Source organism: Chelonoidis abingdonii, chromosome 1 (genome assembly GCF_003597395.2).
Source record: "Chelonoidis abingdonii isolate Lonesome George chromosome 1, CheloAbing_2.0, whole genome shotgun sequence".
Lineage (NCBI taxonomy): Eukaryota > Metazoa > Chordata > Testudines > Testudinidae > Chelonoidis > Chelonoidis abingdonii.
Genome location: NC_133769.1, coordinates 48,505,941 through 48,519,265, shown reverse-complemented (window position 1 = coordinate 48,519,265; position 13,325 = coordinate 48,505,941). Strand labels below are relative to the sequence as shown.

Below are 13,325 nucleotides of genomic sequence, written 5' to 3'. Positions count from 1 at the left end.
TTTGCATTGAATCTCAGTATAAATGTTATAGCCCTTAAGGATTGAATAAAAGAAAAGAAAAATGTATTTTTGCTAGCAGTAGAACAAGATCTTCCCCTAAATCTTAATCAATTGCACTGTTGAATGAATGAGGTGTGAATGAAGAAGTCGTGGAGGGCAAGCACCTCCAGACAACTGCAACAGTTGGAGAGGGGATGGAAGCCAGACCCAAGGACAATAAAATTTGTCAAGTGGGCTCACTTACTTGTAAAACAGTATCATTCTTCTGTTTTTATTTTAAGTAGAAAATAAATATGTATAATGAATTTAAAAGCATGTAATTAGTAATTTGATATGTTGAGTGGCGCCTTTTTTTATGTGTTCGCTCCCCCTGATGTTAGAACCTGGCTACACCACTGACTGACACACCAGCTCTGCAGGCAGCAGCGCAGAACTAAGGGTGGCAATACCATACCATGCCAGTGCAGAAATAAGGATATTACTTATAATAACCCCCTTCCCCTCTCCAAAAAAAACCTCTTTTTTAGTCAGGAGTCCTACACTTACAATACCTTGAAATTTCAGATTGAAATATCTGAAATTATGAAATTTATGATTTTTTAAATCCTGCCAATGTGAAATTGACCAAAATGGGCCATGAGATTTCCCGCATATACAAGAATATGACAAACTGCTGATCTAATAGCATATTCTCAACTAAAGGACAAATGGTGAAATTACCTCCTTTTATTTTTATTGCAAAGACTTCAAAAGCCAAATTCTAATCTCTTCCAGAAAGCACGTTAGATCCCAATTCCTGATTATTCTGGCTTTGCAACAATGTGAATGATCCTGAGTATGCAGAACAAGGTGCATGCCTGCTTTTCAGTCACAACTGCCAGAGCTGCTCAGGAGACCAAGAACTCAAATAAATGTCCTATCTCCAGAGAGCCCTTCTGCATCTCCACAAGTCAGTGCCATCACACACCTGTACTAACTGCTTCAGAAATGCAACATTAGGAGAGAAGTGGTCCGGAGAGATCATTTAAGTCCCAACACAACCAAAGAAGAAAAATGAACCTTGAGACCTCGGCTCAGTAAACTGGAGGGATGGTATACTCTTCCCTGAGCCTTTTTCTCTCAGCTGTAATGTTTTTATTCAGGTAACAAGTATCAGAGGGGTAGCCATGTTAGTCTGGATCTGTAAAAGCAGCAAAGAATCCTGTGGCACCTTATAGACTAACAGATGTGTTGGAGCATGAGCTTTCGTGGGTGAATACCCACTTCATCAGATGCATGTAGTGGAAATTTCCAGGGGCAGGTATATATTATATGCTAGCAAGCAAGCTAGAGATAATGAGGTTAGTTCAATCAGGGAGGATGAGGCCCTGTTCTAGCAGCTGAGATGTGAAAACCAAGGGAGGAGAAACTGGTTTTGTAGTTGGCAAGCCATTCAAAGTCTTTGCTTAATCCTGAGTTGATGGTGTCAAATTTGCAGATGAACTGAAGCTCAGCGCGCAGGATGGCCACCTTAAGGTCTGCTATAGTGTGGCCAGGGAGGTTGAAGTGTTCTCCTACAGGTTTTTGTATACTGCCATGCCTAATATCTGATTTGTGTCCATTTATCCTTTTCCATAGAGACTGTCCAGTTTGGCCGATGTACATAGCAGAGGGGCATTGCTGGCATATACTACATTGGTGGAAGTGCAGGTAAATGAACCGGTGATGGTGTGGCTGATCTGGTTAGGTCCTGTGATGGTATCGCTGGTGTAGCTATGTGGGCAGAGTTGGCATCGAGGTTTGTCGCATGGATTGGTTCCTGAGCTAGAGTTTCTATGGTGCGGTGTGCAGTTACTGGTGAGAATATGTTTCAGGTTGGCGGGTTGTCTGTGGGCGAGGACTGGCCTGCCACCCAAGGCCTGTGAAAGTGTGGGGTTATTGTCCAGGATGAGTTGTAGATCCCTGATGATGCATTGGAGGGATTTTAGCTGGGGACTATATATGATGGCCAGTGGAGTCCTGTTGGTTTCTTTCTTGGGTTTGTCTTGCAGTAGGAGACTTCTGGGTACAAGTCTGGCACATCCTTCCTGATTGAACTAACCTCATTATCTCTAGCTTGCTTGCATATATATACCTGCCCCTGGAAATTTCCACTACATGCATTGGACGAAGTGGGTATTCACCCACGAAAGCTCATGCTCCAAAACGTCTGTTAGTCTATAAGGTGCCACAGGATTCTTTCCTGCTTATTCAGGTATGTACAGTATGTGGGTACTAAGATAAGTCTTCATTCATGTTCTGTTTATCTGTAAAAGCAATACCAGGTGGTCCCACAGACAACAGTAATTATCCAGGAGATGGAGGTGTTATTTGGCCCAAAGATTCATCCTTCCCTCCCAGCCAGTAGCTCCACTTTGGAACTATTATAGCTTTGTTCTTTGAACCACACAAACTCCATGTGTGACTGTAAGTCATGAAACCTCTCACTACAGGATCAGTAGCCATGTGCACTGCTTTTAGCCATCAAACCCTCAAGGCCAGGAGCCGCATCACAGTCTTCCGGAAGGGAACTACAGTTTGATTTGTGCGTGGGCGGTGTGTGCAGCCCCAAACACAAGATTTAATTCTTCGAGATACCAGCACATATAGCACTCCACATACAGAATCAGGCAGGACCAAGGAGTACAGCTCCATGACATTAAGCAGGGCTAGAACAGGATTTGGTCCTAAATTTGGTTTAGTCTTTTGGGAAAGGAAAAAGGAGAGTAAGGGTGAGCTTGCTGTGTTTTGCTTTGCTCACATACTTCCTCAAAATTTTCAAAAATTGTGTGATTTGCTGCATTTGAATGAGAGCAGCTGTGTCCACTCACCACAGTTACATTTAATGATTATATATTAATATCAAACAATATGAAATCTTAATTTAAAATAATAAACCTGAGTGATTTATATTGTTTGTACTTTACATGGTAAAGGGGGATTTCAAGGTGGGAAAATACGTTTTGTTTATGAAATCTATTTTTAGTGCTTCAGAGGCTTGTAGTTGTAGATTAGATTTTGTAAGTTCCTTAATGGCTTCTTTTGCCACATGAAGATATTAAATATAATTTCCTAATCATGTCACTATTCATAATTTGTGTTTCTACTCAGTGCATTACTTAACTAAATTAAACATCAGTTTACAAAATGATATTATGTAAGAACCAAAAACAAAGCAAAGCTTTGTCCAACAATGCACCTAATTATTTTAAAGGACATAATGTAGACACAAAACCTGTTTATGAGTTTGTTACACAAAGCCATAATACTCTGTAATATCATAAAAAAAATTCACAACACCTTAGCTATGACAAACAGAAAACTGTGACTGAAGGTGACAAATAAAAGTTAACCCACTCCTTCTATTTTAAACAGCCTAATTAAGGTTGCACATATATTATACCCCCAGGCAAATTTAGTGGAAGCCAAATATAGAGCCATGTGTTCTTATACTGAATTTCTCTACCACCTTCCTTACTGCAGAAAGAAGAAATCTCCTGACTTAATGTATAGATTAATCTGCAGTTTTCTGTAAGCAGATTCACCATATCAGAAGTGAATAAGCAGCAGGAAAAATTGTTTGCCTGAACAAATATTATATTTCAGTTCCCATGCTTTTAAACAGCAGAATTTTTTTTGTATATATCCTAGTGAGAGCTAGTGGGGAGGAGGCTGCAATCCTTTGGAAAGACAGATCACAACCAGCCACAGGCGGTGCAACAAGAATCTGCTCAGATCCATAGCCAACTAATGAAAGATGGCAGCATGTACAAAACTTCCTAGGTTGGTCACTCTCTTTCCTTTGCTGGATGACTAAAAACAGTTTTAACAAGATGTGAGTAAAGTAGCTACTGACTCTTCATTTAATTGAATTTTTTTTGAACAATCCTACCTTCTTTATCTGTAGCAGGTGCTCCCAAAGCAAAACCAACATCTCCAACCCTGTCTGGACTGCTGAACACCGACATGCCTTTTGTATTGTTTGGAAAAGGTTTTTCTACATTTTTCCAGTTGGCATACTCAGAAAGTTGTTTACTAAGACTACCCATAGACAGAAAGAAAACACATTATGGAAACAGTAATATGACATTTAAATATATAATATTTACTAGAACAGTAACATCCATTATTCATGGTGGGGTCTAAAAGGATTATGTACAATATTTCACTGTATTAGAGGCTATTGTTACAGTTTACAGTTAAAATTTTAACATTTTAAATATATATTTTAATAATTTAGATACCTAACCTGAAATCTGATCTGCATCAGCAGACCCTTATACATGCATGGAGTTCCACTGATGTCCATGCAGCTCCTCAAATACAGATCAAATTGCAGAATCATAATCTTGGTGTGATGGGATTTTCTTGGTGTGAGTTAATGGAGAATGTGAATAAAATTTTCCAGAGCATGTAACTGACTTTTATTGGGATTTAGGCACTTTTGAAACCTTTAGGCAATTAAAACAAAGACTTTCTAATGTTAAAAAAAAAAAAAAAAAAAAGGTCAAACAAACCTAAAATATTTATTTAGGAAGAATTAACAGGTTTGCAAGTCTTTTCCATGTAAATATCAAAGAAAATAATAATGAGCTTTTGTTTAAGAGAGACATTATACAGGAATATATTTAACAGGATGTTACCATATTTATAGAATATCATTACAACACCTATGACATGTTGTTCCTAGTGACTATTAAATTGAGTAAAATCTCTGATGACACATATTTAACAGGCCCAGGCATGTCTATCAAATCTTAATATTTGAAAAAAAATTACAGGTGTGCTGGGGTGTTATGCAACTGAATGTACTTTGAGTATTGAATAAAAAAATATACAAATATCTAAGTATCTATTTGTTCTCAATTTTGCTGGCTACATAATTGGTGTTAATTTTTCATAACAAACACCTCTCATTTTTTAAACCATTCCTCTCTGGTTGGACTATTTTTGTTTTTCCAAGGAATGGCTATCAGTAGCCAAGCAGCTACTAGCAGATGAGAGATTAATTCTTCATTTCCTCCAGTGTGATCATTTCTGCAAGAATCTCCAGGAGGACTACCAAAGTATCATTTTGTAATAAATATCCAACAATATGTGATATTTACTTACATTTGCATTCCAGTACTAATGACTGGACATGTCCACAATATATACATAAAATCTCCTCTTTCACCACAATTTATCCAACATTATCCCAATTCCATCTCTCTATATTTTTTACCTGACTGGTGTGAGGTACCACTGAAACAGTAATTCAAAGGAAATTTATTTTATTGTGCTTCAGACTGAGGTTTCTGGTCCTCTTTTGCGGATCAAACCCCATTCCTCTGGGATAATTTGCCTACCCAGGTCCTTTTTCAAATGTGTTATATACAGATTTTTTCTCTCTCTCTTTTTTTAAAGGAAAGCTGTCTGCAAAGATATAAGTTAGGGCTGTCAATTAATTGCAGTTAACTCATGCGATTAACTGGAAAAATTAATCACGATTTAAAAAATTAATTGCGATCAATCACACTTATTCTATTGTTTAACAATGCAATTACCAATTGAAATTTATTTTTGGATGTTTTTCTACATTTTCAAATATATTCCTTTAAATTGCAACACAAAGCGTACACTGCATACTTTATATTATTTTTATCACAAATATTTGCATTGTAAAAATGATAAACAAAAGAAACAGTGTTTTTCAGTTCACCTCATATGAGTACCGTAGTCCAATCTCTTTATCATGAAAGTGCAATGTACAAAGGTAGAATTATTTTTTGTTACATAACTGCACTCAAAAACAGAACCATGTAAAACTTTAGAGCCTACAAATCCACTCAGTCCTACTTAGCGATTCAGCCAATCGCTAAGACAAACAAGTTTGATTACATTTACAGGAGATAATGCTGCCCACTTTTTATTTATATTGTCACCAGAAAGTGGGAACAGGTGTTCACATGGGACTTTTGTAGCTGGCATTGCAAGGTAATTACGTGCCAGATATGCTAAACATTCATATGCCTCTTCATGCTTCAACCACCATTCCACAGGACATACTTCCACGTTAGTGATACTTGTTTAAAAAAAATGTGTTAATTAAATTTGTGACTGAACTCTTCGTGGAAGAATTGCAAATATCCGGCTCTATTTTACCCTAATTCTGCCATATATTTCATGTTACAGTAGTTTCAGATGACGACTCAGCACATGTTGTTCATTTTAAGAACACTTTCACTGCAGATTTGACAGAACGCAAAGAAGGTATGTGAGATTTCTAAAGATAGCTACAGCACTCGACCCAAGGTTTAAGAATCTGAAGTTCCTTTCGATATCTGAGAGGGAGGAGGTGTGGAGCATGCTTTCAGAAGTCTTAAAAGAGCAACACTCCGATGCGGAAACAAATAAAAAAGAAAATCAACCTGCTGCTGGTGGCATCTGACTCAGATGATGAAAATGAACATGCATTGGTCCGCACTGCTTCTGACTGTTATAAAGCAGAACCCATCATCAGCATGGACGCATGTCCTCTGGAATTGTGATTGAAGCATGAAGGAACATATGAATCTTCAGCACATCTGGCATGTAAATATCTTGTGACACCAGCTACAACAGGGTACTGAGAACACCCGTTGTCACTTTTGGGTGACATTGTGAACAAGAAGCAGGCAGCATTATCTCCTGAAAATGTAAACAAATTTGTTTGCCTGAGTGATTGGCTGAAAAAGAAACAGGATGGAGTGGAGTTTCTTACAGTTCCCTCCCCCTCCCCGCCCCCCGCATGCCAGCAGATGTGTTAGGATGCCACTGAGTCGGTCTGTTCTGCCAGCCTGGGTCCCCTTTACCTGGTCTTGCTGGACTAGGCTCACAAGCCTCTTCCAGCCAATCACATAGGCAGAGCCATGCCCAGCTGCACAGAGAGATAGAGATCTGCTCTGGAAAGACTCAGGCTTAGGGGCTTGCCCAGCACTTTGGTGCCCACTCCCTTAACAGGGTACAAACCCATAAGTTTTATGAAATTCACCCCTACCCTCAATGTGGAGGGAGACATACACAACTTCTTGCCCCTCCCATTAGAAATTACATAAACTGGGTTATATTGTAAACAAGAAATGAGTTTATTAACTACAAAAGGTGAATTTTAAGTGGTACAGAGGTAGCAAACAGAACAAAGCTGTGGTAAACGTTTCATCGCTGCCACCATGTGGTAAACGTTTGTCTCCAATCTGGACTTAGAGTTCAACATCTGAGTGTTTACTGTGAACCTCCCCCAAGCTCACTACCAGCTTGGATTTTACTTCGCTGCCACCAGATAAGAGCCTAAATCTTATCAGCCTGGGTTCCCCAAATACTCCTTGGGGGACCCCCTTTGTGGCCTCCCCAACATCCTTTGGGAAGACCCCCCACGACTCAGAAATCTGAGTCTACCGGTAAGGGAAAAACCCCCCTCCCTTCCCTCTCTCCGACGTCCTGCTCTGAGCTACTGGAGGGCATTGATGCAATCTCCTTTACATCACAATACCAAGAAAACCTTGTCTCCTTTCTCTCCAAAGAGACAGTTTCAAACACAGGGAAACTAAAGTGATTCTTTCTCTCTTTCCCCGTAGCCTGTTTCCGCCCTGGGGACGATAGGAAAGTCAACACAAGATGTAAGGCTTCCTTCCCCCCTCCCTGTCTTCCCGTGAGGGAGACAGATACCTGGTACAGAAATTTCTATCCCTTTGCCTCACTAGGAAAAGAAACTCCCACAAGTTTACAAAAGAAACTTTATATCTAAAAAAAAAGAAATTACAAAAGAATAATACTCATTAAGAGATTCAATACAGGCTTTGCTTATAGAAAATAATGAATAAACAGTCTGATTTAAAAGAAATTAGCCCAATTAAACCAGTCCAGCAAATCAACACCGTTACAATACAAATCAAAAGCACATCACAGCGATTACTGTGTTTTCCTTTTGTACTCACCAGTAATGTTTAGTATTTAAATTTTGAAAAGAAGATGGAGTTAGAAGAAAAGCTGTTACCACAGACCGAGGAAAACAAAAAGACCAGAACAAAGCCAAAAACTCCAAGAGGTTCCCACCCTTACTTTGAAAATCCGGTTCCTGATTGGTCCTCGGTCAGGTGTTTGGTTCCCTTTGTAACCCCTTTACAGTAAAAGAAAATTAACCCTTACCTTACCTATCCACTTATGACAAAAGCAGATTACAAAGCAAACAAAACAAAGCACAACACTAAGCTTGAGTCACTAAAGAAATTGGTTATAAAGAGTAATTCCTCACCCTAGATATTGTCTTAGGTAGATTTCTTCACAGGCCAGCTATCTTTCCAGCCTGGGACAAGCAGTTCTCCACTCACCTCTCCCCCTTCCAGTCCTTTTGTTTCCAGGCATTTTCAAGTATTTCTTTGGGTGGGGAGGTGGAGGAGAAATGAACTGAAGACCTTGATTGTTTTCCTCCCCCACTTTATACAGGATTTCTATAATCCTTTGTTCGATTCCTCCACCTCGCAGTGGAAGAGTTCAGCAGTCCAAGATGGAGTTTAATATCAGGTGACCAGGTCACCTAACTATGTTGTATCACAGAATCCATGAGTCAGTGGCAGTATGGAGCATCCACAGGAAGGTCAAGCCTTTTCACAGTCCATTGTCCTCACTGATGGGCCATCAGCCCTGTCTGGCTTTTCCATTGCTGTATCTGAAGTGTTAGCAGCGGACATCACCCAAAGTAGCATAGTTGATATAGAGATACATAGTCAAAATTCCTAACTTCAGATACAGAAATGATACAGGCATACAAATTGGATAATTACATTCAGTAAATTATAACCTTCCCAGTGATACCTTACAAGGCCCATCTAGCATAAAGTACATCTCAATTATATCATATTCATAGCATAAGCATATTTTCATAAAGAATACGGAATCAATGTCATAGACTTGTAGGCTCTAAAGTTTTACATTCAAAAATAAAACAATGCAGTTTTTTTGGTACAGAATTCTACATCTGTAAGTTCAAATTACATTATAAAGAGATTGCACTACAGTACTTATATTAGGTGAATTGAACAATACTATTTCTTTTGTTTTTTTACAGTGCAAATATTTGTAATAAAAATATAAACTGAGCACTGTACACTTTGTATTCTGTTATAACTGAAATCAATATATTTGAAAATGTAGAAAACATCCAAAAATATTTCAATAGTATTCCATTATTGTTTAATCGTGCAATTAATCTTTTTAATAGTGTGATTAATCACAATTAATTTTTGGAAGCACTTGACAGCCCTAATATAAATTAGTTATAATTTTGTTTTTAATTGACCAGATGCCACTCCGTCTATTAAATTTAGTTTTCTATATAAAACAGCTCTTCTAAATGTTGAGAAACATAATGCCTAATTTGAAAGTATTGGTACAATAGGAGAGCAGGCCAGTTAAAGTTAGTTTTGATCTCTAAATAAGTTAGAAAAGTTTCTTCACTGAATAGCAGGCCAACCTTATATATTTCATGGCTCTCCCAATCCTTCAAGCTCTCTCATTCACAATTCTGGTTAAGATCTGGATTATTTGCAATGGGTGTCATCAGTGAAGGAAAATAAATTATTTACTTCTATCATAAATCCATAGAGTAGCCTTTGCTAAAGGATGTGTATAAATTTCTAGTGGGAATAATTTTTTATTAAATCAATCAATGGTAGCCTAAATAATGTTTACATGGCCAAAATTTTCTTATTCAATAAACAGCCAGTGTTTGGCTGAGTTAGAGAGCCCTCAATACACTATTTCTTTTAGCTGGTTGGCTTGACATTACCACAGAATATTTGGAAAGGGTAGTGTCACACCCCAAGGAGTCCCCTGGGAAGGCAGATCAGCACTGTATATTGCCAACGCTGTTGCTAACATCGCAAAGCATTTGGGGAGAGTCAAAGGTGTGTGAGTGGGGAATGGAAGCTTCCTCTGTAAGTTGCAGGAGGCCGAAAAAGGAGAAAGCAGAAGAAAAGAGCAGAGAACGAATTAACTCAACACTGCAGCTAGCAAGCTCAGTCTGAAGATAAGACGCTGGCCCCAGCCCAAGGTTATGGGCTCAAATAAATCAGCAACTGCCCAGCCGTGAAAAGAGAAGAACTAAGTTAAGTAGAGCTGGAGAGATAACAGCGAGAACAGTGAAAGCGAATGAGCCCAGGACTTAAAGATCCTCCTGAGAGATGACGCAACTCGGAGAGCACAGCAGATTCTTGGACAACCTGGGTCGTGCGTGTGTGAGTATGAAAGTGGGTTAGGGCTTGAGGCATTAACGCTTTCTTTCTTCCCCTGAGAGATGTGAGAGCGTTCCCAGCACACTCTACTGTTATTTTATTATTTTATCAATAAAGCTTTAAACTTAGACCCTTGGTGTGCTTTGTCATCTCCTCCCTGAAAAGATCCTGAGGCATCAGCCTGATCAACTAATGCCTTCAGACAGATTGGTAACAAAAGTCTGTCACAATAGCACAGCCTGTTTAATGGGTCTGTACAAAGTACACCTCTACCCCGATATAACGCTGTCCTCGGGAGTCAAAAAAATCATACTGCATTATAGGTGAAACCGCGCTATATCGAAATTGCTTTGATCCACCAGAGTGTGTAGCCCTGTGCCTTGCCCCCCCCCCGCCCCCCGGAGCGCTGCTTTACTGCGTTATATCCAAATTCATGTTATATTGGGTTGCATTACATTGGGGTAGAGTTGTATCTGCACTCAATCTTGGTCTTTTCTTATTCCACATAAATTCTAACAACCCCATGACAAAGCCCTGGCTAGGATGATTTAGTTGGTGTTGGTCCTGCTTTGAGCAGGGGATTGGACTATATGACCTCCCGAGGTCTCTTCCAACCCTAATATTCTATGAAAATCCGGCTGGGGTCTAATCTGGGATGATCACAGAAAGATTTGGAAACAAGTTATCCTTGGCAAAAATGTTCATTTTGACTGGGTTGTTCTTCCAAAAAAAAGAAATTGCATGCTTCCACCAGCACTCCAGATCTTTTTTCATTTGCTGAAGTAGTGGTTTGACATTTAAATCTTGGAGTTCCTCTAAGCTATCTGAGATCTAAATTTCCAGGTATCTTATATAACTTGTTGCTCATGTGCACCAAAAATGTTTTCTAAAGGAATTACTTTTCAGAATCTGGCAAATTTTTAGCTAGCATTTCAGATTTAGCATAATTTACTTTAAATCCAGATGCTTTCCCAAACTCATAGATTTCTTTAAAAACTAATTTTAGGGAAATCTTTAGTTTAGATAAAAAATAATATTACATCAACTGCATATGAAGCTATTTTCTGATGTGTTACTGCAAGTTTAATTCTTCTGATAGATTTATTTGTCCTTATTCTCTGTGCAAAAGGATTTATAGCCAGTGCAAAAGTAAAGGAGAAAACAGACATCCGTGCCTAGTCCCTCTGTGCAACTGAAACGAGATTTAACTCTATTCTGTTGACATTTTGTAACAAATGTACGATCAGGAGGCTTAAAATTTAGTAATAATTTAGTCTCTGATATTTACTCAGCAAGGTTTTCTAAACCTGTTAAAACTTCAACAATTTTTTTTTTTACTTCATTAAAAAAAAAACCTAAGTATTATTGTCTCAATGCTATGAGGAATTCCTAATTCTGAAATGGCAAGAAACCCTACAAGACACTGGGAACTGAGGGGATCAGTAAGGGTACAGCCAGATACCCTAGGGACCTTAGGAAGCCTGCAAGAGTCTCTGATAGGGGTAGATGATTAAAACTTTATGGATATATTTGTTCTTTTCTAGAAAAATAGGAATTGCCATAGTAGATCAGACCAGTGTTTCGGTGCCCTGTCTCTGACAGTGGCCAGTTCTTGCAGACAACCATGGAATTGCCATCCTTAAGGGAATTTTATTCCTAATATCCATCAGCTATTAGTTGGCTTATGTTCTGAAATATGACAATACAACCTTTTCAAAAATTTATCTTATCTAGTCTGTGCATGGTCTCATTCACATCTAATCGTTTTTAACCTTACTAAGCTAGTGGCCTCAATGATCTATTGTAGCAATGAGTTCTACAGGTTAATTATATTAGTTGTTGAGGTTGAGATAGAGAACAGACAGATGAAATCCAGATGCAATGCTGAATGATTTAACTGTTTATTTCCTTGCTTTTTAGGTTTTGTGTTGCACAATATGCAGTCTAGCAACTTAAATTCCAATTTAACAAAGATTTTTTTGTGGAGGAATATCTCAAGATTTTAAATAGACACATATAAATATTGTATGGTTTATCAACATGAAACTTTCAACTGTCTTTTGACAAGTTATCATGCCAAATTTGAAGACTAAATTCAATCACTGAGGTGTGAAACAGAGGAATTATTTTTCAAACTTGAAATTAAAATTTCAATACAGTATTAAACTATGGAGTTGCTACCAAATGACTCCATTATCAAATCTGCAGCTCTGACTTTACAGTTTTGAAAGAGATGTAAAAACTTACCCAGAGTATCCACCAATAAGAGCATAGTCCTCAGACGTCCATCCATTTATATCTTTATGGGAAACGTCAGCACCGTACTGAAGGAGAACTTTTATTAAACTAAGCTCTCCTCCAGAGGAAGCAATCATGAGGGGTGTTCTAAAACAACCACAAGACGACATTTAATATTAATTTATATGATCTTTCATCTTCATTTTTTTTAATCCCTATTTGTTCTCAAAAACAATTAATCTCTTTCTTCCTAGCGCAAGTTAAACAAAATCAAAACAAGACACCCAAAAAATTCAGACAAGCGTAAACAGAAGAGAAAACAAACCACTGCACTTAGTTGTCTTACAAGTTAGTATAACACTAACAATATAGAAGGTATGTTTGAATGACGGAATTTTTCAAAAAATTCTTACCTCTGCTAACACTGATTCAACTCATTACTAGGCCTCCCACCAGTCTGGTACTACCAGTGTGAATTCTTTCCTAAAAGTCTCTTTATAGAAAAAGAATGGCTGCAGGAGTCAGTGGAAGAGGACTTAATAGATTACGAACCCAAGATAAAAACGGTAGTTCAGTTTCCAGAAGTCAATATGAGAGGAATTTGCATACTTAGCTGTTTACTTAACATTTATAGCGCTCTCCCATACCCATAATCAAACAGATTGTAAGAATATTAAGGGGATATGTTATAGCCAAACCATTTTTGAATGTGCAATGAAACAGATATAGGAATTGAAATTTCACCAAGGAAAAATCTTTCTTCACTCATACTGAATATGGCTTCCAAGTAGACTACTTTCTGACAAGGAACCAAGAAGC

The 13,325-nt window shown here is 38.2% G+C and overlaps 1 protein-coding gene across 5 annotated transcripts in view; it reads right to left on the bottom strand.

Annotated features, from left to right (window-relative positions):
* Positions 1–13,325, bottom strand: part of ANKRD26 (ankyrin repeat domain containing 26) — a 190,418-nt gene that overhangs the window by 149,071 nt on the left and 28,022 nt on the right. For 4 of the 5 annotated variants that reach the window (XM_032786496.2, XM_075065465.1, XM_032786497.2 and 1 more), the window contains exons 5-6: positions 12,516–12,653; positions 3,911–4,059 (exon numbers count right to left, since the gene is read on the bottom strand). In XM_032786496.2, the coding sequence (XP_032642387.1) occupies positions 3,911–4,059; positions 12,516–12,653 (287 nt within the window). Of the gene's footprint in view, positions 1–3,910; positions 4,060–12,515; positions 12,654–13,325 lie in introns of those variants that run through there. The other variant, XM_032786498.2, reaches the window with a different exon arrangement.